General features: G+C 33.7%; 1 protein-coding gene across 2 annotated transcripts in view; it reads left to right on the top strand.

Moving 5' to 3' along the window:
• LOC127844898 (uncharacterized) overlaps positions 1–19,502 on the top strand; it is a 52,878-nt gene extending 33,376 nt beyond the window's left edge. Inside the window, exon 7 of one of the 2 annotated variants that reach the window (XR_008032947.1) lies at positions 19,252–19,502. Coding sequence is in view for 1 of the 2 variants with exons in the window: in XM_052375448.1 (XP_052231408.1) it covers positions 18,443–18,474 (32 nt within the window). In the remaining variant the exon portion in view is untranslated. The other variant, XM_052375448.1, reaches the window with a different exon arrangement.
• The last annotated feature ends 6,825 nt before the right edge of the window (positions 19,503–26,327 follow it).

Genomic DNA, 26,327 nt, shown 5'->3' on the forward strand with positions numbered 1-26,327 from the left:
CTAAATCCTGTATGCGCACAAAACTTGTTATGCTACAGTCCTTTGGACTATGGCCCTCGAAGAATATATGACGCAAATGATTGTTTTAAAGACGCGACCCTGACCGAAAGATTACAATATGGTTAACGCGTCGTGAGCGATTTTAAATCCGAACATTCAGTTCAGGAAATTATAATTTATTGCATTTTGTTTAACCCGACACACATTTATTGACGAATAACCGCTCTTAACCGCAAAAATGGTCCATTTCGCTTTAGCTATCAAACTCCAATTTATAATATACTTACGATGAAAAACGAATAACAAACGTTATAGATTTTTCGCCATTACAAATGATTCATGCGCCCATTTTGCTAAAGTTGTCAAACTCTGAAATTTACTTACTACGAAAAACCACGAGTTAACGGTGAAGTTTTTTTGTCAATGATAAAACTGCCTGTCGACCTTTCTCATGACTTTATACCTCGTTTTTCGACCTGATAATGATAAATGTCGATTTAAACAATAGCGACAGAGTTTGAATCGGTAACCTGTATGAGTACGACAATTAATAATACGCATTCAGTTGCAAAGAAAAATATAGTTTAAATGAAGCTAAAAAACCTTCAGTAGCAGCGAGTAGTCTAACTGGATTTGACGAATCCTGAGCCGGTGTTACTTTTGCGTTTATCAACTGTAACTGACAAATTCAACTGATTCTGCAGGTTTGCTTTATTTGCACTAACTGCAATGACAATCTTTGTTATGAATGCTCCACGAAAATTGCCAATATTCTATAAAAAGTGTTCAAATTCTCACTTTCGTTCAGCACCAGCCCATTGCATTTGGAAATTTTAAAAACAACATGTTTGCAAAACAATAGTTCAGTTTCGCCGTTGTCAATTCAAATCCTCGTGTTTTTATACAGCTTTTCCATTCCCGTTTCATTCCATTTTTCTCATAAACACATATAAATCACATGAGGGAAGCCCATATTATATATATATATATATATATATATATATATATATATATATATATATATATATATATATAAATAATAAATAAAATAATATATATATATGCTTTAATAGAAACAAGGTGTGCAACTTCATTTGCCGAAAAACTACACCATCTTTACTGTAAACTATGTAACTCGAATAATTTTAACAAATCAACTACACACCGGTTGTTTTTGAGAGCTAATAAAATTATTTATCAGGAAAAATTAACATCAGTACCATTTAATATATATAAAAAAATAAAGTAAAATAAAAATAATGCTATGGGCTTCCCTCCTGTGACATAAAACTGTCATTGACATTCGGGTAATTATTAACGATACAGATCAGGAATTTAACATTAGAGTGAACTGCCATCGTCATAAAATCAAACTTATAAAAGTACCGCTTAAGAATTTTATTCCAACTTTTGTTACGTTTTACGACAAGTTGACAGTCGTAAAAATCATTCCGAGCACATGTCAAGTTTTATGACTGAAATCTCAGACATTTTCTAAAGGCAATTTAGCCGACTTTTGAAACTGTAAGGGAACATTTGAATCATTGATTCAGTTTATTATTATTTTGTTTGCCGCGCCAGTTTGCCGGTACAATTCCAGAATTCGGTACAATTCACTTCCTTTGAAAAGGATTAAGCAAAAAACTATGATGTTACCTTTGATTTTGTATTTAGCTTAAAACGGATCAAAATGAATTATCAATGAAATAAAAAATTGATTTAGAAGGGTCAGAATACATGATAATTATGCAATAAAACGATTTTATTGTGGCGCATCAAATTTGTATATTATGGTATCATTTGATTTTGGGCAAATTCAAGTGATTTAACAGTATTTGAAACGATCAAGAGTATCCAAGCATACGGATCTTACAGTGGGATATTTGTCTGAGTTTTCGTCGTGCATTGTAATAAAACCAAGGAAATTGCAGGGAACGGATTTACTGCCCTAAATTAATTGACGACCTTCATTTTCCATCGGCTGATGTCAATAAAATGGACATAAACTATAAAATGTAGGAACAGTAATGCTGATATTTTATTACAACCACGAACACACCCGTAACGTTTAGCGTTTGCGCCTGTATTGACATTGATAGCTTTGACATGGTCAGAGTATCGTTGGCATTGTCATTTGACCATCGTTCCTTCGGTGATTCCTAGCATAAAATTGATGACAGAGCGCCTTCAGATATATTTATTTTTCATGGTATTTTAATTGCTTAGCAACGAAAGTTGAAGTAAGATAAGACGCTTACAAACGGCTCAGGAAATTTCTGTAAATGACCATTTGACTAATTGATACTATTTAATTGTACAACCACTATGATTTATATATAAAATAAATGTTAACTGATATTTTAAGTTAATGATTTCAATACAAAGAATAAGTAAATTAGAACCACAGTAGAACGGGAATTTGGTGATTTCCATCTCATTGCTATATTTCGTGTAACGAAATGCTTCGCGCACAAAGGCAAAAAGACCACGTTTATTTGTATTTTAAATCTCCGTAGGGTTAACCCACGATGAAAATTAAGTAAAAACTACATCTAAATGAATTAAAGTAACCGAAAATCGCACATTAAGTAACACTTTCCCCCCGCAGATATATTTAGTTCGACCATCTGTGCCCATTCATTCACTCGTACGTTAATATGTGCAATAAAACTCAGGATCGGATTCTCGTTTTTATTGCCGTCCTATAATGGACAGGTGCGATACGTAGTGTATGGATAGCAATCAGAATATACTCAGTGTTTATTGTCCATCCGACCCTCTCTCCCTCTCACTATCGTATACAAAGTTGACAGATTCCGAACAATTCTGAATGTACAGCGGTTACAATGAATTTCAAATGTATTTTAACGTATTAAGACAAATGAAAATGATGGTATGATGGTGGCAATTGAAAACAAGTAGTCAAATTTATGTGACAGATTAAGTACACGAGATTAATACAGCAGCATGTAATGAAATCACGCATGCATAATACGTCAAGTTAACTGTGAATATTATCGGAACATCAATTGGACCGAAACACATGTATGGCAAGTAGTAAGTGCATTATTATCGGTAAAATAATGACATAAATTTCATTGAAATTATGGGAGTTAGATTGAAAACAAATCAACGACCACATATCAATCATATCGGTTTTCTTTCATTGTCAATCATCAACAACAAGTACAAATTACCACAGTACGGGGGAATTTCAACACTCTACAATGAACTGGAACGATCCTAGTGAAACAAGTTTCTATTTGCTGCAAATCAAAAAATGTATGTTAGGAAAAGTCCTGATGTGGTATTGCACTGATTGATATACAGACTTATGGATTGTAAATGTTCGCAGCGCATGACAATAATATATAATATCTGTATTAAAATGGCAGACGGGAAAACCGTGTTACTGCTTTCAAATGTTCAACATTAAATTAAAGCTGTATTGAATGCAAAAAAAACCCACAAAAACAAAGTGTTCGAAAGTTGATAAGTGCCCCTTTAAGAAAGGCTTCATTGGCATTATTTATTGTGTGACTGAAGTAAATACAACGCACTCGTATTACCTGTCCCTGTCAATTAGAATCAAATTAACCAGGATTCATTGGAAAATACTAAATACAAAGACCTGCTTGATTGTGTGTCACATACAGTCAAGTCTCGTGTTCGAGATGCCGGCATTGCAAAGGAGAAAGGATTTGTTCCCTGACAACATGTGACAAGATCAATGATATCGGTAATGACATCTTAGGTGGCAGCCGGTGCTAATGCTTTTACAGCCATATTTTTCAGGTTTTGTTCTAATCGTTTAGTTTTCACCCTTATCTGCTTATATGCTATTTTGAAAAGCTTATTTATATTGTATTTAGTCATTAGTTTTGACTTATTTAACCGAAACTGTTGTGTGTGGCATTACTTTGTAATGGACTAAGCAAAGTGAAGAACTGACAATTAATACACACTTGAACGAAATTGTCATTAATGCTCATGCCAAGTACAATCCGGCGATGCATGAAAAATGAGTAAATACGAATCAGAAAAGCTGTTAAATACATTTTAAATGAATAACAATATCAACAAAATAACACAAAAAACAGTTTAAAAGAACAGTTCTCGCCCGATTGATTAATTACCCCGCAAAGAATCGTGTTCATATGTCCCTAACTTGTAAATAAGTTAAACTAGAGCATGTCCTGCTAGATAAATATTGATACATTTTGATAATGATATAAAGCAGTTTTTTATATTTAAATTTTAGAATTTGATTTTTACTAGACCCGTCTTAGCTTTCTATGATACATTTCTCGCCGCAATTCAACTTCCGATGGATTAAATTCGTATTGTATGAGGTGGATTCTCTTTTCTTGTTTATTCGAATTAATTAAACATGTGATTTTGCAGATAAATTGTTACTAGTATTTTAGCACACTCCTACATTTCAATCAAGTTACATTGTGCGCAGTGTTCCGAATCGAGATGTAAGAAAAGAAATAACATTAAATAAGGCTTTTGCTACAAAAAGTTTCACATTTGTAATGCACCGAGGATTTTGAAATTCATTCACAACAGTTTTATTTTGTTGTATAGTCTATGAAAGATGGGACAACGTTTGCTGCATAATCCGTCCCGACTTAAAAAAGTCTTTCGTCACTTAAAACACACAATCTATTGCATATGTTTAATAAAAAACAAGTGTTTTCCTGTATGACATTTGCGTTTATCGTTTGATTTTAAATATCTCGCGAAGATTAATCCATGTTAGAGTGACAATTTTCTTGATGAATCACCATGAATAAATTGAGGTATGTAAGCAAATAGAACGAAGATTGTAATGGAACAGTGTTATGTGTTAGTTTAACACAATTTAAAAGATTTAACTGAACGAATAACATTAACATTGTAGAACAAACACCGTATTCGCCTATTTTCTGTTCTGATTAAAATATGAATCTATTCATCACACATAAAAGTTTATAGCAATAATTTTCCGAAATCTGTTCTTGCATCACAAAACCAATATGTAATACTTTATTCTATCAGTAAACAAAAAGGTATTTCTTAATACATCAGACTGGCTAGCCATTGATTTTAATCATGTGTGTTATCGTGTTTCGATGAGTAACCTTACTACGATGTACAATAGAGTCTATCGTTTTTGCCCCTGTGCTCTGGATATCTCTGAGAATGTTGACGTCGTTTCTGTTAAATATCGAATTCATAAAGCATCTGCGTAGCTACTCTAATCTTCTTGAAATGTTTTTTCTACGTAAATGTAAAAGTTCAATCTAAACATTTCACAAGTAAATTTAAGATGATTGAATTAAAGATGAAACATGATTTTTCGACCTTCATGTTTCATCTCCTGTTTTATCATTTTGTTTTCATGAAATAAACTGTGTGACTGTCTACTCGGAAAACTTTGAGAAAATTAATGCAAGCGCATGCTTCTCGAATTGTTATGGTGATCTATGACCGCGATATAAAAGTGACAATTGTCACCACAAACGTCAGCCACCATATCAAGAAACCGGTGGTTTTTCATTATGTTAAAGATAATATTACACCGCCAATTATCAGGTTACGTCATTTTATGGTAATTAAGTGGTTCGATAATTAGATCGTAAACTTATAATATCAAGAAAAACAAAACGTTCCTGTTTTTTAAACGTTTTGTTCCTGATACATAATTATGTCTATCTTAAGCACACAAACATTTAAAAATACAATTACATTTAAAAAAAAAAGATGGAATCTTATTTATAAAACAAGATAATTAATTGCTTGAATGCATGATTTGATTGACATCAAATGCACGAAGACTAATGCATCATAAAATGACAATGATAAATGAAATACTCTGATCATAAAACATTGCTATAATTTATTGTTTTTAATTCAAATAACAGTTGTTTGTTAAATGCAACCTAACTTGATTTTTATTAGAAAATATTCAAAAGTGCACCAAACAACACATAATTTATGTTCCTCACTTAGACAAAAAATACAAATAAATTAAAACGAATATAAATACGTTTCTGTAATAGTTTAGTTGTAAGCCAGGTAGAACACAGAGGACCATGTGATACGCGATAAAGAGCAATATATATGATACTGAACTGCATCACTCCTAATTAAATGAAACGGGATTTCATAGAGATGCAGCAAAGAAAAGTTCCTCGTAGAATAACATCTCCTTTGTACACTCCGGAACTGGAAATCCATACATATATGAAACAGACATGGCTACTTTGTGCAGAGGAAAAACTGCGATATTAAACGTTAATAACTAAACCGCTTGTCTATCCGGATTATCGAATCTATGCGAGACAAAGCCGTTTCTGTTTTCGCACGCGGTATCAAATGCTCTTCGTATGTCTACAGGCATTATCCTAATCTCAATTGCAAAGTTGTGGCTGCAACAACAAACATAGCGCCAGTGTTAGATGTAGTACGAAACAGGTGCGCGGCTGAACTTTGCAATTATTTTTTATATATAACCTTATCTTTAACAAAGGAGGTAAACATAGCGAGGGTGGTATTGTTTTTATTACTCAAAGGTGACGAAGGATAAATTGGAACCACGAGCCCAGGTGTGTCGCGTATTTCAAAAACAATCGAAATGTAAATTTAAACATTATTAGCGCAATAAAGTATCGTATTGTATAACGTTGATTACGTTTGCGAGGGGGAATAAACGGTAATGTGTTTTTGGCGCTCTAATTGACCGTCGGTTGTACCTCAAGCTAATTAGCTGAATGATTAACGATTAAGTGTACGTTTAATGGGTCTGGAACACGAAACGTTTCTGCAGCTATCTGGTCCCGTGTAGAAAGTGTCTTAATTGGATTTTGACAGATTAGGTATGAAGTGCTGGTATACAAAATGTTAAATGGGATGAAGAATCAATTTCAAATCGATGTGTGACGTTAAATTTATTAAAACGTACAAACCTACATATCTAAGTTTCACTGTTGCGACTATTTGCATATAGGCACACTTCAATTGAGCTTAATCGTTCAATTATTTGTCATAATGTTTTAGAATTAAATGATGACGTGTATGTAGATTATTTACTATAATAAAGTTTTTCGTACATCGAAATTGATGGATTTTTGTTTTTTCCATATAAAGTAAATGAGCAACTGAAAAGCAATCAGCACAAACATATGACTCACCAAAAATCTGTATGCCTGTGGTGTTATTTGGTTTCAAAAGGGACAAAAAGTGATAAGAATTGTTATCAGCTTATTAATATGAATGTTTTCATTCTGTGACATGTTATTAAACACAATTTTATGCAATTTATTTAATATTTTCATTCATTTCAAACTAAAAGGGCTCTGCATTTATCTGTTTGGTAAATGTAAATCGATTATGCTGTTTAACCTTTCAAGACATGCTTTTTTATATTCAAGGATGCGTATATATACCTATGCTTATTGAAATGATTAGCTGTTGTTGTCGCTTTTCGGCAGATTATTTCCCTTTTTCCCTCTTTACCAACGCGGCAAAAGAGCTAATCCCTTCATACAGAACAGACATTAGTCTGGATACATGAATAAGCAGCGTCCTTGGAAGACTAGGCTCAATGCAATTGTCGTTTTAAGTCTTCCCATATTAGGCTGTGTAGTCCGCAAAGGTTAATCAAGGGCGACACTTTCCGCTTGTATGGTACATTTTTGTTTGAAGGAAGTCTCTTCTTGCATTATGCCCTGTTTTCCAAGAACGCTGCTCTTATAGTCATGATATTTGCAAATTCCAGATGCGGATCTCCGTGATAAACACGTTGACCAAGTCAAGTCTGCAGAGAGACGAAGGATGGTACAAGGCGAGTGACGGGTCAAAGGTAATAAAACTGGATGGACCGATATTCGTGACCAAGATAGACGAAATCTTGGATAACCCGTAAGTAGGAACGGCTACAGATTGGATTTTGCATGCGTTAATAAAAGTAGCTGTAAAGAAGTTAGAATATTAAACTTGGATATACTGATATTACTGACATAAATTAACGCAATCCTTGATCGTTTGTATTAAAAATGCTTTGCGTATCATCGGCGTGTGATTGTTCAGCATTTAATGCCTAATTTGATTGACATTTGTTGAATGACCATAAACGCAAAAATTGTGTAGCTTAATGGGAATTTTTTTTTAACAAAATATAAGAAATCTTGGACAACAGTTTAAACAGTGGCATGATGATAAAGTGTGGATCTGAGTGGGCCTTGATTACAATGGCGTTAAAATCAGTGCTTTAACAGGCATACATATAGTATTTGAACAAATTCCAAGAGTTTCAGTTGAATCGACCGTTATTCTTTGATAAGGCGAACACAATCAGTAATAATCTGTAAACACGAATATTTCATGAACGGACATGCATATAAAAATAACTCTAGTTTCGATTCCGGATGAATAATGTTTTATTTCATGAAACTATTGTCAAGACATTGTCCTGTAAAAAATATGCCCGCTCTTACTTTCCTAAATTCAAGTCTTGTTTGTGATTATAATGGGTATACGTATTAATTGGCATAATTAGGCTCATTCATAGCCATACTTGCACAGCAATGAAAACGGATACAATAAAATCTAAATATTGCCATTAACATTTTTAATGCGTTATGTAAACGTAATTTTATGCTTCGGTGTGTAAAAACTTGCATACGATTAATTTGATAAATGAATTGGATTTCCAATAAAATGTGTTTCATTTATTTGATTAATGGACCGTTTTAATTGCTATACATTCAGCAGCCTGGTAAAGTGTAATCTGTAGAAAACGAGAGTTTTCATTGCTTTTAAATCTATCTTTTATAACTCGCTATTCAGGTTTTTGGGCACCGATCAGCATAAACAAGACGAAAATTTAAAAAGCGTCAAATTGCCAGAAAAGCTTTTGTTGCAGAAAGATAGTCAGACTAAATACAACAACAAAGATAAACAGAATGAGAAAATAACACGACGAAATCCGCCATATGCTTCCCGAAATAAAATCGAAACAACCGAGCAGGTTACCGGATATCCAGAAAGGGCCTTCCCAACCAAAACAGAATCCCTGTACAGCAAAGCAATAGTAAAAGCAGGATTTGAATGCAATAACGAAATTAAGCCATCTAAGTATAACCACGACAAAGGGAAGACAGCTAAACAGAGTAACCAAGATGAGATTAAACCGATGTGGAACCTGCAAACGTACGAAGGCATTGTTGACGCCCTCACTAGCGGTCATAAGGTCTATTTTACCGCAAAAACCAAACACTGTACACAGACAAAAGGAAAAAGCAGCGACAAAACTGTCATCGGAGACTATTTAAACATATTTAAGATTCATCGTGACTATTCGCATAAGCCACCAAACACATTCATCCAGTTTTCACTGCGTCGTACGGAGCATGATCCTCGAAAAGGTTTGTGAACTTTTGTGACGTATATCGTTCAACATGTAATTGTGAAACATCGCTGTTTGGAACACGAGTGCTTTTGCACATTGTCTTTAATTTATAAGCAAGACGGTGTGCATTAATTATCTGGTTAGGGCAATAACTCAGACCTCGCTGTTAATGATTAAAACATCATTACCTAAAAGTTATTTTATTATTTTTATGTGAGTGTGGCAGTAACGAATAATTAATCGCTTGCATTTATTTATTTAATGCGGAATAGCTTCACACCACAAAATGCCATCACTTTCATAATTCTGGGTTCCTGTGAAGAAGGTGGTCACTAACTGTGGTAACATAATTGCAGGATTCTTTGACGTTGGTAAGGATTTCACCACACATCGGAATGGGATAGTCCTCATTCGGACGGCATATTTGGACGAGGACAAGAAAGTGTACAGACACTTCTCGCAGGAGTGTCAGCTCTTTATATCCGATACAAAGTAAGGACAGATAAAACAATAAGCTGAATAACTAACAATCCATATGAATCTAATGCATATTATATTAAACGTATTCATTTCGGTAAATTAGTTTTGTCAAGAGACATTCACTAAAACTGCTTCATCCTAAGTTCGATTTTTATCAAAACACATTTTTGAGACTAGTTTTCTTTAGAGCGTGTATAGTTAAAAGTAAAAACAAGTGTTACATTTAAGTAATATTTTGAATTAGTTGTTTAAAACTAGACCTGGTCTAAATAGAACAATCATAACACGCATAGACACGCATGCAATAGACTGTTAATATTTCTGTGTACATAGATGATAAGCATTTATAAGGTTTTCGTGTTTGCATCTTTGACCCGGTCTTAAACCTGTCAACAGTCTTAAAAGGCCCAAGTGATATGCGAACGGGTCAATTTATTTAACCTTCCTTTGGCTTTCTAAATGCTAACATCAAGAATGGAAGAATAAACGTAGATTTGTAAAAGCTTAAGATACACAAGTGAAAAGCAATTTTGCAAAATAGCTCAAACTACCACTTTGCAAACATCGTTTACTTTATCAACTTTAAACACTGACATTTAATGTAAACTGATACGGTGACCAATTAAATGGTCGGTCAGTGTCCGGTATTCTCCTCTAAATAAACAGATGACAGCAAAATGACTGGACACACTGGCTTTTAAATGACCTCACTTTCTTTGCATTATTTACATTGAATCTCATTTAACTAACAACTTATATTAAGATGAGAACGAACGTACTTCTACTGTGTGTACTGATATCTATTTTATTTTCATAAATCACTTTTGTGGAACACTTTGAACGTAATAAGTATCGCATAACTATTTTTTAATTTTGAAATGACATTTTACAAATCAACTGATAAATAAAAATACTTATTTCCAATTAAGTATCACTCAAGTTATTAGCTATGATAACTGTATTGTATTGTCTAAGATACCTACACAAAAACAGGATACAATATAATGGTCAGATAAACCATGTTAGAAAGGTAAAGAAACGCATGTTCCTTGTTCTAACAGAGATGCATGATGTTGCAAATAAATAGATCAGCCATCCACGTGCGTTAGATATGCCATCGCTGCCCGTGGCAGGACACCTGGCTGTACGATGAAAATGATATGAATTTACATAACGATCCTTAAATGAAACACCTTGAAACACATTAAGAAGCCGAGACGTCCTTGTTTGTACATTACTAATCAGATGATTTACTGTAATTTCGCGGAAACTGTTACGGAATTTTGTATCAATGTTGTTTAAATTGCAAATCTTAAGTGAATTGCACTCTATGGTCCGGAGCTCGTCGGGAATTTACCTCGTAAGCAATCTATATACCACATTTCTTGAATTGGAAAACAGTTTGCTATAACATTTGTCCAAATTATGTCTTTGCCGGGTTTGAAACTGGATGGTGTGAGGATATGATAATCCAAACTCGGTCACTAGGTCATTTTCAAGAAAATTGTTAGTTTAAACTCTTTATGTCACCAATATGGACAGAAAGTGATGTCACTGTTTGAGAAATGTGTTAGATTGAGAACTATTTATTCGCATTAGCTAATCAATAATAACATAAACTAATACAGTTGTTTTCTTTGAATAAGGTATTTAAATTGCGTTTACAGGAAAGGTGATGTAAAGTTTTTCATCGACCCCTATCGGGACGTGTCGGAGGTGAACCGGAACCCTTACTGGCCTCCCTTCAAGCCGGAAACATGTTTCGCGTTTCCACGGAACTTGACAAGTATACAGGGGGCCAGGGGAATCAGGTTGTGTCTGGAGGGGAAATCAGAGGTAGGGATGTTAACTGCCCTTTGGACTTCAACGTAAAAGCATAGATCCTTTAAAAACTTAACACAGAAATGAGATGTAATTTAATATTTAGTTTGCAAATAAAAAAGAACATTTATGCATAAACAACCACATGTCCTAGAGAACATCTCGAGTTTATTTTTAAGGTATCAAATAGAATTAAAATCGCAGTCCGCACAGGCTCTTAAGGGACGAAACTTTTCGCCTAAAATGGCATTTTGTTTTGAAAATACTTCTTTTAAAAGAAAAACGAGGAAAGTCTCGTCTTTTTGTACTGCACAGACTTATCTGGTATTATATTAACGCACATGCAATAAGTCCTCATTTATAAAATCATTATAGTATAGACATATCAACCAGTTTTAAACGTCGCTTTTGAACGATGTTTATAGCAAATATTATGATAAACTAATGTAATTTTACATGGATGTATCTTTTTTATTTTGCTTTAGTATGTTTTTTTTTTAATTTCACGTAAATTCCATTTCGACACATAAGGCCGAAGAAGTCAATTACATTCATATCGATGTCAAATCTTTCACAAACCCTAAAAAAGGTTTTATTGAACGGTTTTAATTTGCCGCTTCAAATATGCTTTACAAACATCAAAAACAATGTATTGCTCTTTCACATCGTATCCTCTCTAATTGCGCGTTTGTTATGTCATAAATCCAGCATAAAATGGGGGTTAAACCCTTAATGACACCTATTTTAAAGATGATAAACCACTTAATTTCAAGGGCAGTAGCATGTGAACATCCTGTCTTGACGTTCTCCATAGTTGTAGGGACAAAATATTCGCATGGTTGAAAACAAAAACGAAAACCTCAATCCAATTTTGTTTGTATTCGATATGGTTTATCTGAATGAAGTTTACAAAAAAAAATATACACGAAACGTAGTTTTCACGATAAAGGCAACACTTTAAAAACGATAAAACTGTGTTAAAGCAAGCATTAATGCAATGTTTGTTAATCTGATATTCGCACCGTACACTCCACTCTGGACATGACCATACGATTAAAATAAGCCTCGCTATGTGCAAACTGGGACTTATGATTGTGCGTGAAGTGTCATCCCTGATTAGTCTGTGTAGTCCGCACAGGCTATTCAGGGACGACACTGAACTGGATTTTTTCTGTAATCGACAAATATCATAAAAGCGGAAAGAGTCGTCCTTTATTATCCTGTGCGGACTGCACATGCTAATCTGGGACGAAACTTCACGCACATGCACTAAACCACCTTTTCACAGTGCATGGCCAATATATATTTTTAATTAACTACATATTAAACATCCGAATCCGAATTTGCATGATTTTTCTACGAAACTATATCTAAATTGTCCTTTTTACCTCAAAAAAATTCTAAATGACACAAGCTGAGACTTCGTAAAAAAACTCTAAAAACAATAGTTACACCGTTGCTGGGCTTCTGGCTACCACATGTCAGTTGTATCACAGAAACCTATTGATTAAAGGACATATTAGTATTTCGGATCGAAATACTATAAAGCTATGTGCCGTTGTGACGTCATTTGACTCAAGCAATATGAAACATTCAAGAAAAATATTTTAATTAAATATGTGTTACCGTCTTTTACGCTGCTCTAAAATTGTAACTTGCACCATTCGGGAAAATTTCAGGACACGCGCGCGGTTGTGTTGACATGCAATGCGCGACACTCATGGATTTCTAAGATATCATAGACAGTTTATGTGTGATCCACCCTCACTTCAGAGCTGTCGCAATACCGACCGACAATTTACAAATCGCACGCCACCTTATCAAAACATTACAAATTATGACAAGCAAAAGCTGTTCGCGTCTAATAAACTAGACTACTAAAGATATCTTCAAGTCTACCAGCATGTGTTTTCATATCAACACTTCGTTTCGCCATCATCGCTGAACCTTTATAATCTGTTCCAACATAAAAGGTTTAGTTTGCACAACGACTTTGTCGTGATCGTACACTTGATTAAAGTAATTAATAGTACAAATTAATGCATAATTCCTCATCAAAAGTACTTTATTGCCAACATATATATGGATTGGTGCGATTTGGTGAGCTAAGACTTTGAGAACCATAACTGTCTCTGCAAGACTTTGAGAAAAATATCTGTCTCTGCAAGACTTTGATAACCATATTTGTCTCTGCAAATACGTCAAGGTCATTCGAAATGCCTTCTTTTCGATGTTTTTTTTTTGCGTTTTATAAAATGTCCACGCCGTGTTGTACTTTGGCCAGTTGTTTAGATTGATTTGATTAAGTAACTATGCGCTTTTATTGACCAATATACCTTTAACTTATGAATAACCAAGCCTTGCATTGTATCCAAGCCTTGCATTGTCTGACAATTGCCTACAGGGGAATGTGTTTTCACAGTGTACATGTTGTAAACATGTTTTAATTATACATATTTGTGTTATGTTACAAATATACGAAATTGTCTTTTAACAGAATAACAGTCTGTTGTATAGTTTCACTTTTCTATATAACGCCGTTTCAAGTTGTTCTACTGGTGATTTTAATTTTAATATTATTTTCATACGTAAAAACTATGCGAGATAAGTAAGATTATAATATCGGCATATCTATACGTACCCAAATGAACACGGCCTACAGAACATTGTTGAGATTCTAGCCAGCTGTACGGCGAATTTTGTTTATATTGGATGACAAGTCAAAACTTGCTACAAGCTATGTATATTTCATTAACCCTAATGATCGGGCAAATGTTCGATTAACAGATGGATAAACGATACTTAAAACAAATATTGATGCTATCTTATATTTTTCCCATCAGTCATTTGTGCGATACTGTTTGAAACTGACGTATACAGAACACTGTTGGAAAGTATTCTTTATAAAGAAAACACTATGAAAGTGCGTCTGTCGTATTCATTGTTAACGCTTTGATATTTGAACGATATTCATGTAGACTCTTTTTGTTTTGTACTGTTCTGCAAGCCCTAAAACCGGCTTAAACCCTTCAAGTTTTGCATAGACCGTTCCAATGCGGTCCCATTTTAATAATTGCATGCTCATAATAATGTTTGTGTAAAGAAGTGTGTTTTTTGTGTTAAAAGTGGATTAGAACAAAATTCCAATCCTAATAGAATTTCTGGAGTTTCATATTTACCTGTATTATTGTACGAATTTACAATGCCGTAGTTAAGTTTGCAGGTACTGACATGTTTCAGGTTACAAAGGCTGGCTTGGTATAGAATCAGCAAAGTAACAACTATTAAAATAACATATATAATATAAATGCTGTATTCAATACACAAAAGACTAGATGAGTAATGTGTCTGATTTATCTTATCTAGTAATTCAAACGAATTGATTTTATATACTATCGCATGAATATACTAGGAAAGAATCTACCTGATTGGTTTTAGTTAAGAACATTTCTAGTATATGTAAGAATACCGGTCAACTATTATAGCAACTACAAGCGTTAAGGTAGAAAGTTATATAAACGACAGAAAAAATTATAAATTATCTAAGTTCAGGTGTCAACTAATTGTCAAACCTGTGTACCAGGATCGCGATTTATTGACATATTTTAGGTTCGCAAATGTATTGTCAAATTTGTAGGCATTGGACGGACGTTTTAAATTTACCTAAGATATGCCACGAAACGCGTCGGCCTGTATTAGAAGATAATTATCATATCGCCTTCTTAGATTATTAAAGCTGTCAATCACGGGCAAATTTAACGACTACAAAAATCCATACACGTCTCCATACACTGCGCTGATCTTATCTCGCGCTGAAATAAAACGCGCCTACTCTTTGTTTTAGCTTTTTTACTACCCCTTTATAGTATAGCCGAAATAATTTCTTCGGAATTGAACTCGAAGATTTATGTCGAGCATAATCTGATGAGCTGCCCAATTAGACGCGTTAAATTGGCTGAGTATTTAAGGGGTATATCGATAATTTTCCAAAAGAATAATACACATACGATAATACATGTATGTGCCTGTTTTATTTACTCGAACAAATACAAAACATTTTCTTAAGATACAAAACAATACTCGTACATTAATATTGATTTGACAAGTAAAACTAGACTTTTTGCATGCATTCGAAAACTGACGATGTTTTTTAATAGTAATTTTGTAAACGTTTTTCTCTCTAGACCGTCGATACACCCCTTAAACCATCATATAAAACACCTCTTAGGATTCGTAAATAATCTCTAGTTTGCAGAGCGAAAGCCATTAGGCTTCAACAATTTGCGTTCAACATCCAGACAAGAACAAAAGCTCAACACAAACGCGAAATGAGAAATGTCTATCTGCTGATTTGAAGCAGAACTAAACTGATTTTGTGAATTGTTTATCGAAGCATGATCTTATTACTCAATACAAGTGTCATTTAGTCTTTTTTCCAACGAGCTTCGCACTGAATTACCTTACGTACGTCTTCAAACGAATATAGTCGACTGTTTTAATTGTAAAAGATTTTATCTTGTCAGGTTTAGATCACGATGAACATACACATCCAACACAAAACGTTATTGATAAGCTGAATTTGAAATACACTCTTTGCCCAGGTGTTTAGAAACAAGATAAGTGAAAGTCGTTGCAAAACAATGAACATAAAAAGCGGAAATCGATTGTAATGATTTTACATCCATTTTGTCGCACGATAATAACAATTCACCGACAATGAGACTCAACCACTAAACGGCGGAAGACTGAATCTTTGCTACACACTACCCAATACTATATAACTGTATGCGAACTTAAAACAAGTGTGCTCTTCTAAGTTTTTCTCGTTGAACATTTATCTTCTATAACATGCGCAAGACAACGAGGAATGAAATAACATTTACAATAAAATGAAATAACACGGATAAGCAGAAAATGAGTGTCTCGTTGCTGAGCATAAAAAGATAACCAATGGCATACCAACTTTCAACTTTAAAATCAACTCATTGTACCAAAACTATCATTAATTAGCTGCATTTGTAAAGCAATATAAAAGATCAGACTCCGTACAGTGGAATAAATGTGTAAGTTAACAATAACTAAATCGAAAGCACTCGAAAAATCACTGAGCGTTTCTAAATCATGACGTTTACCCATTCAACCAAAATACGTTTACATTCAGCATTTTCAATACAAATCGCTAAGTAAGCTGTAAATATATTTATTTATGCGTTAGCATTTTCGAGCTTTAGTTTAAACTAAATTTTTGTTTTAGAGGTTCGCATATCGTTTTGAGCATTATTCAAACAAGGGTCGCAGTTTCAATATGGCACGTAGAAGGATGGATTTTTTCTAGTGTTCTGAACTTAAACTCGGAGATCAAGAATGGGTAGAACGTACTATGATCTCGATATGATGTTTATTTATTTATAATTGTAGGATAAGAATGTTGTTACAACCTGCATTCTACGGACAAAATTTTAGAGTTGTGAGCTTTTATGATTATATCGATATCTTGAAACAGCTCTCCGTATGAATCAGGCGTAAATTTTAAAATGCAAGTACCCAATGATATTTATCAGTAGAGCTGTCAAGTCGCCAGCAATGTGATCATTGATGTAATGAAGCATAATAAATCAACGAACTTAAATATAATGTTTTAATTGCAAATACATACGTAGTTAACGACTTTCGATTCAATTTATAAATGAGGCAAAAAAGAGCAAAATAGGGAAAAAATTGAATGGACGTATCTTATACTGAAATAAATGCGATCGAGGTAAGAGGCCAATACAGTTAATTTTAGTGAAGTAAATGATTTAAGGCGCTCAACTGTACTGATGCAAAACCTCTAAATGCCATAATGCCAAGGTCTTAACATCTGGAGTTTATTTTTACACAAAACACCGAACATTTCCATTCATGTTGCTCATACAAAATTATTTAAATTATACTATATAAAGAAGATTCCGAAATTGTTGTGACTTTTACATTTGTCTAATCCAGACATGTGCCTAGTCTGATAAGTCAAGCTTTTACTGTTACATTCATGCCATTTTAAGCAAATTATAATTCTTTCTTTTTTATTTTCTTTGCCAATAAAAGCTGTAAGTTTTTGTCACTGAAAATGACAGGGTTAAACTTTCTATTTAGTACATTTTTGAACAACGAGCATGTCATCATATAAGCACTGACTAAACGAGGGTTGAATGAATACGTATTTGGAAAATTTAAACAGAATGTCTAGTTTTGGGTTGTTCGATTTTACAAGTTGGCATATTGACACTTTTCAGAACAACTCACAGTTACATGCGATTTCATTTTTTTTTATAAATTAATATATTTTTAGCAAATCAAAATGTATATATTGATTGAAACCTGTAAATCGCTTAAGCATGAGCCACTCCATAAGAATGAACGGTTTTTACCAAACGTTTTGATTTACTTATCTATGCCACTTAAATACAGGTAATTACTTTTGTATTGAGTACACAGTTGTGTGCCGGTTGGTATGAGTGGCTTGTAACTGATTTGGAAGTAAGCACAGCTAAATAATTATATAAGAATGGTCCTCACCACGAACAAGACACAGTACCAAAGTAGAGTAAAATTTTACGGAATCAAACGTTTTGATGTATTTCCCGACGATGAGGTGGATAAATCTGAAAGCTCATCACAAATAAAATAACAACATACATGGAACTATTTAACAGCATATGTTTTAAGGTATAAACTTGTTGAACTTTTCCGGTTTCTATATTTCAGACTACGACATGGGCGGAACGGGAAGACATTAAGTTTCAACTTCGTCACCACAAAACTACAGCCGACATCAGACGGTAATGTCACGGTAGAGGATCATTACTACCTGTTCCAGTTTCCAAAGCGTGGTGAAGTTACCGTCATCAAAACAAGCATAACGTTACGCCTCTCAGCAACAAAGTCTCTGTCAAAGTGGTTATCAGAAGCTTAAATGCGAAATGGACGTTAATTCAAGTACCAAGGCGATTTCGGTGTTTAACACGTGATTTTCGTGTAGTAGAATAAGGAAAAAAACTTCGATGCAAACGGGTGCGTATTTATGTTCTGTTGATGCAACGAATAGATTGACGTTCTTGTTGAACGAAACCTCGTATTGATCAATCAGTTGATTAATTGACATCAACATTACGTTCGCATTTCGAAATGTGACAGTGAAATGAATAGTGTTGACCAAAACACGTGCGTTTTTGAAACACATAGAGCCATTAAAACAATTAACCTGTTGGGTAAGTCTCTCATTGTGCATATAATATACTCTTAATTGTGGACACATACCAACAATTGTGTTATAAGAATTGCAACTGAAATTGAAGAATGGAATTGGGATGTTTGATGCAGAACTATGAAGGGATGTTTGATGTTGCATTTCGCGAATGAATTGATGGCCTTAAACTGTTTCAATTGGTACATTTTTAACCTGAATGACACATTAACGTGTTTGATGTGGGAATTACGAGATTTTCTATGTGCATATGACAAGTGTTGTAACCCAGTCTGTGTTATCACTGAAGCTGACTATGTGAAATCTAAAGGTTCAGATCACTTTAAAATAGTTTGTCCAAAACTGAATCTCGATATTTTTGTTTACTGGGACAGACTTCAGACTTTTTTGTTTTGTAAAAATGTTAAGATTTTATCTTTTCTTGTATGTGTGTTATTTATAATAACATCATAGCATTTTATGGTACATGTATAATTATTGAATATGTTGTACATTTGTATAGCATAAAATTCACATATTGGTTAAACAGTGCATACTCACGTTTATATTTTTGTGTGAACGTTTTTGAATTCCTGTTCCATTTTATTCAAATGGAAAGTATGAAAATCTACATAATCCGTCCAGATACAGAAGATGTTCAATGTAACTTTTGATAAAATGGATTTGAATACCTATGTTGTAAATGTGCGTTTTTAAATTGATCGACAAAAGGAATTAAATTATTAAAATAATGTTGCTGCTTCGATGAACTACTAAAGCAGTGTGATGTCAAATATGAACTTTTGGGGAACGTCTGTATACATGTATTTGTTTCTTGTATTTTTTGTACTTAATACAATTTAGTATATTTCACTTATTATGAACCATACATTATGCAGATTAAAATCCATAAAATATTCCGATAACAGACATTCACCCTAGAGCGAAGAATGGATAACCTGAGTTGACCCTATATTTTCAATAGGTTACATATAAATCATGGTAAATTGGATTGTTATCATATAAAAATGTATGCTACATTCATTACAATAACAAATGTTAATGTTGGTAATTTCACATAAATTTTCCAAAATTGTATTTTCATTGCTAATAAAGAAGTTATACAATTCTTATTCATTTTTTATTACATCGGATTTTAACGTCCAGCCCATATCTATTCTGGTACAAAACGTTTCGAATGCACTTCCTACCGACCAAAATACAGAACAAACGCGTGAAGATATAATTATTATGTGAACTTATTGCGTAATACGCATCTGTGAACCGAACAGGTTTTCATTGTAACAAGAGTCATGAACTTATTGGTCATTTCATTCGGCGTTTTGGAGTGGACTGGACCTTTAAACAACCTGAATGAAAAACATGGTGAATAACAAGTTTTTTGCAGCATAATGTAGTGTATATTTTTGAAAGACTGATTTTAATTTAACTTGCATTCTCAAGCTGGTCAGCGTTTCTTGTTACAATATTTATGTACTTTGAGATTGATAATAAAATATGATTCATTTAGTCTGTTCCATATTTTTGTTTTGACTTACGAGCTAAAGAAAGTTTAAAAATACGGATTAAAAGTTAAAACTCAATTCCATCGAAAGCATTAACATACTTGTTTACAGGTTTTCACATAAAACACGTCATTAAATGTGTTTAACTAAATCCTGTATGCGCACAAAACTTGTTATGCTACAGTCCTTTGGACTATGACCCTCGAAGAATATATGACGCAAATAATTGTTTTAAAGACGCAACCCTGACCGAATGATTACAATCTGTTTATCTGCACGTGTAAGGAGTGCTAATAATCATTTTAATACCATCAATGCTGAATAGGCAATCCCGAGATATGACGTATGTTTGCACGTATATGAAAATCATAATTATACCACACAGACGAATACATGCTTGGCCTCATACATAATTTAAACTTACGTCGATTTAAATCAAGAAATAGCAGCAAACGGCGCATGTAATATTGTGTCATATTACGCATTAAAATGCGTTCCCATGCTATTCAAGTCTGTTGTGTACATTCATAATTTGAACTTTTAACTGACATTTAATTGAACGCATTTTGCCAAATGCGACCACGGCATGGGTTGCCTAATCTGCTGTGAAATGCAGATCTGTTAATACGGATTATGCCGGTGTATACTGTTTTGTCAAATAAGAATGACATCATAATACATAAAAGAGAAATTAACTATTCTCAAGCGTGAAATGAACTTGACACTTTTGTGAAACAGGCTCTCATAAAATCCGCCGGTCTTACTACTTCATGACACTTGAATTTGCAATTGCATTTCTTCCCGGCCGTCAACAATTGTGTAACGATGATTGTAACGAAAATGTCATAAGCGACGTTTGTTAAATAAACACTCTTGTAAATTGAGAATGATTTGTTTAAGCCATGTCATTTTATTTGGCTCTTGGCGGGGAAGCTAATCTAGTGAAAAATGACTTTGCGCAACATTTTACTGACGTCAACTGTTATAAATCAGGTCATACATTAAGGGACATTATTAGATCTTTCATAACGAAGTTGTACTCGTTAAAACTGTCATTAATGGCATAATGCCTGACCCAAGAGATTTTCTCAAAATTAGTAAGTCAAAGATGTAGTGGTAGGTCTTGACTTAAGATTGATGTAAAATCATATAAATGAATATGTGAATGCATTTACGAAACAATAACGGGAAAATGACATGAATCAATTACTAGAAAAGGAAAGTTATATTAAGAAGTAAAAGGAGGGAGGGAGGAAGGGAAGAACGGCAGACTAAACAAGCGAATGATGCAATAATAGATAAGGAAAAAAACTTTTTAAAGGCCATAACAGTTCCTTTTATAAGTGCGTTTTTGAGTACGAGGTGCAAAATGGACCTCAAACATCATTCAAGAAGAAAAAGTACTTGGCCTAGATTTAAATTGAAGTTCAACCACAGCGTTGCTGTGCAGTTGCATTTTTAAAACTGGAGATTATCTGGCGAATGCAGTCTGTGGCAAGATATAAATTCATATAAATTCATGCTAAAGTACACCATCCGCCAGTTTTAAGGCGATACGTTTGCATACATTGAACGTTAAAAAATAGTTTATACAACTGGAAAACAATTGTTTGGGGTACAGCAGACATACCCTCGTGACTTCAAAAAATATGATTAATATCAAACTCGTTATTTTTTGTTAACAAAAGATTGTAAGAGAAAGTTTTGATACATTAAAAAAAAATTTGTTTCATAAGTTCATTTTTTACCTTTTTATATATTTTTTTTCGTTCACATGACCCTTTAACACGATTAAGCGGACATACTACCTTGAGAGAAAAACAACCTGCAGACGATAGCCCTGCGCCGAATTCTTGAAATAAGTCACTTAACATACAAAAACTTCATTAAGCTGATGGCTATGTTAAAAAAGCGCGTTTTATATATCCGTAAAAAAACTACAACGGAAAAGGCTGAAGAACGGACAGTGATACATGGTTTGAACTCTGTTAATTAATATTGTGTTATGGTTGATGACACTTGTTTAGGTGAACAAAGTGAAAGCATACTCCGAAAACGTCATGTTGTTAAGATTAAGGAACGGTTATGAATCGGGACTTTTTACTTCGCCGATGGCCTAGCTGAAATAATAAAACTCGTTGCTTATTTATACATTTGCTTTACATACATTAGTTCGTTTTCACGTATTTGAGGTCCGAATCGTTGTTGTTTAAATGAAAAACAAAACAACTAATTTCACCAATAAACCCCACAATATACTGATATTAAAAGGACGTGTTGAGAGAATTTTGGAAAAAAACAACGCAATTGCAAAAAAAGTATTTACAATTTAATATTTACAACAATTTAAAATGGTTATAATAACAAGGTTAACAATCTTGACCTTAGTTCGAACTTTTTTTTATATAAGCTAACGCGTTACCACTGCGTCACGCCGGCATTTTAATATGGATGGTCGTTTATACTTTATGTCGGTTATACATGTTTTTGCTTATTAATCGACGAGCAGCGTTTTTAACGCTTGATTTTGTTCCGATTTCGATTGTAAATTTCAATAAACACATACATATTTTTATTTTACTTCGAACAAGTCCCTTAAAAGTAGATTGTATGAATGAACATATGGAGATCTGCATATACATAATTATTGTTAACCCCGCTTCCCAAATGGCCAAGAGAACAATTTAGCTACATGAAATTTATGTGAAGGTTTGATAACCCTATATATTGTTTTCATTTAGAACTTGCTACTTTTATTCACTATTTGAGCAAGCATTTACAGCCGGTAGTAAATCAAAGTTTACAGAGGGTATAGATCTTTCAAGACAAACAATGCCCGCTATGCAAACTATTCAAAACTGTTTGATTTCGAAAGGTAACAATCGAGAGATATTTACCAGTTGTAAACCATAAACAAAACGCTTGCAAGCCTCGAAAGCTAATCCAATGGCCACACGTGAAGAATTGGAGACCAACATCGTTGCTGTGATTTATTACAATGCCCGCGTCTTGAGCGATTTTAAATCCGAACAGTCAGTTTATAATTTATTACATTTTGTTTAACCCGACACACATTTAGTGACGAATTACCGTTCTTAACCGACACATTCTTCCATTTCGCTTTAGCTATCAAACAGAATTTGTTATATACTTACGATGAAAAACGAATAACAAATATTTTATTTTTTTTATCAATTACAAATGGTACATGCGCCCATTTCGCTTTAGTTGTCAAGCTCTGAACTTTACTTACTACGAAAAACGACGAGTAAACTGTGAAGTTTTTTGTTAATGATAAAACTTCCTGTCGACCTTTCTCAAGACTCTATACCTCGTTTTTCCGACCTAATAATGATAAATGTCGACTTTAGCAATAGCGACAGCTTTTGAGTCGGTAACATTTATGAGTAGGACAATAAATAAAACGGATTCAGTTGCAAAGAAAAATATAGTTTAAATGAAGCTATAAAACCTTCAGTAACAGCGAGTAGTCTAACTGGATTTGATTGAATTGAATGACGAATGCTGAGCCGGTGTTACTTTTTCGTTTATCAACTGTAACTGACAAATTCAACTGACTCTGCAAGTTTGCTTTATTTGCACTAACTACAATGACAATTTTTGTAATGAATGCTCCACGAAAATTGCCAATATTCTATAACAAGTGTTCAAATTCTCACTTTCGTTCAGCACCAGCCCATTGCTTTTTGGGGTTTAAAAAATCAACATGCTTGTCACACAATATTTCGATTTCGCGGTTGTCAAATCGAATCCTCGTGTTTTAATAGCTTTTCAATTCCCTTCTCATTCCATTTTTCTCATAAACACATAATTCTGTCATTGACATTCGGGTAATTATTAACGATACAGATCAGGAATTTACAATTAGAGTGAATTGCCATCGTCATGCAATCAAACTTTAAAGTACCGCTTAAGAATTTTATTCCAACTTTTGTTACGTTTTACGACAAGTTGACAGTCGTAAAAATCATTCCGAGCTTATGTCAAGTTTTTTATGATTTAAATCTCAGCCCTTCTCTAAATGCAATGTAGCCGACTTTTGCAACTGTAAGGGGACATTTGAAATGAATGACTAATTTATTTATTATTTTTTTGGTCGTGCCAGTTTCCTCTAGTATTCGGTACAATTCACTTCATTTGAAAAGGATTTAGCATGAACAATTCTGTAACATTTGATTTTGTTTTGAATGGTTCAGAATACATGATAATTATGTAATAAAACAATTTTATGAAGGCGCATTTGCTTATAGATAACACATTAGTATAATATGGTATCCTGTGATCCTGGGAAAATTAAAGTGATTTAACAGTATTTGAAAGTATCAAGAGTATCAAATCATATGTATCTAATAGTAAGCTATTTGTCTTATTTTTCCTCCGCTGGTTTTGATAGGCTTCTTTTTATCGTACAGGGTAATAAAACCAAGGAAATTGCAGGAAACCGATTTACTGTCCTCAATTAATCGACGACCTTCATTTTCCAACGGATGATGTCCATACAATGGACATGGACTATAAAATGTAGGAACAGTAATGCTAATATTTTATTGCAATCACAAGCACACCCGTAACGTTTGGCGTTTTCGCCTGTTTTGACATTGATAGCTTTGACATTGTCAGAGGATCGTTGGCATTGTCATTCGAACCTCTTTCCTTCGGTTAAAACTAGCATAAAATTGTTGTCGGAGCCTTCAGATATATTTATTTTTCACTGTATCTTAATTGCTAAGCAACGAAAGATGAAGTAAGATAAGACGCTTTCAAACGGCTCATGAAATTTCTGTAAATGACCGTTAGACAAATTGATACTATTTATTTGTACAAGCACTAATAATATCAATACATGTTAACTGAAATTTTAATTTAATGATTTAAATACATATAATTAGAAAATTAGAACCACAGTAGAACGGTAATTTGGTGATTTCCATCTAATTGCTAGATTTCGTGTTACGAAATGCTTCGCGCACGAAGACAAAAAGACCACGTTGATTAATATTTGAAATCTCCGTAGGGTTTACCGCGATGGAAATTAATTTGAAACTACATATAAATAAATTACAGTAACCGAAAATCGCACGTTAAGAAACACTTTTCCCCGCAGGTATATTTAGTTCGACCATCTGCGCACATTCATTCACTCGTACGTTAATATGTGCAATAAAACCCAGGATCAGATTCTCGTTTTTATTGCCGTCCTATAATGGACAGGTGCGATACGTAGTGTATGAATAACAATCTGAATATGCTCGGTTTTTGTTGTCCATCCGACCCTCTCTCCCTCTCACTATCGTATACAAAGTTGACAGATTCCGACAATGTTGAACGTACATCGGATACAATGCATTTCGAATATATTATAATGTATTAAGACATCGTTAAATGTATATACATGTAGATGATGGTATGATGGCGGCAACTGAAAACAAGAAGTCCAATTTATGTGACAGATTAAGTACACGAGATTTATACAGCAGCATGTAATGAAAACACGCATGCATAATACGTCAAGTTAACTGTGAATATTGTCGGAACATCAATTGGACCGCAACAAATGTATGGCAAGTAGTGAGTGCATTATAATCGGTAAAAAAATGACATAAATTTCATTGAAATGATGGGAATTTCATTGAAAAAAAATCAACGACCACATATCAATCATATTGTTTTTCTTGCATTGTCAATCAACAACAATAAGTACCAATTACTGCAGTAAAATGGAATATCAACACTCCACAATGAACTGGACCGATCATAGTGAAACAAGTTATTTGACTGCAAATAACAAATTGTATTTTAGGGAAAGTCCTGATGCTGTATTGCACTAATTGATATACATACATGCGCGTTGTTATTGTTC

The sequence above is a fragment of the Dreissena polymorpha genome, chromosome 9, assembly GCF_020536995.1.
Source record: "Dreissena polymorpha isolate Duluth1 chromosome 9, UMN_Dpol_1.0, whole genome shotgun sequence".
Lineage (NCBI taxonomy): Eukaryota > Metazoa > Mollusca > Bivalvia > Myida > Dreissenidae > Dreissena > Dreissena polymorpha.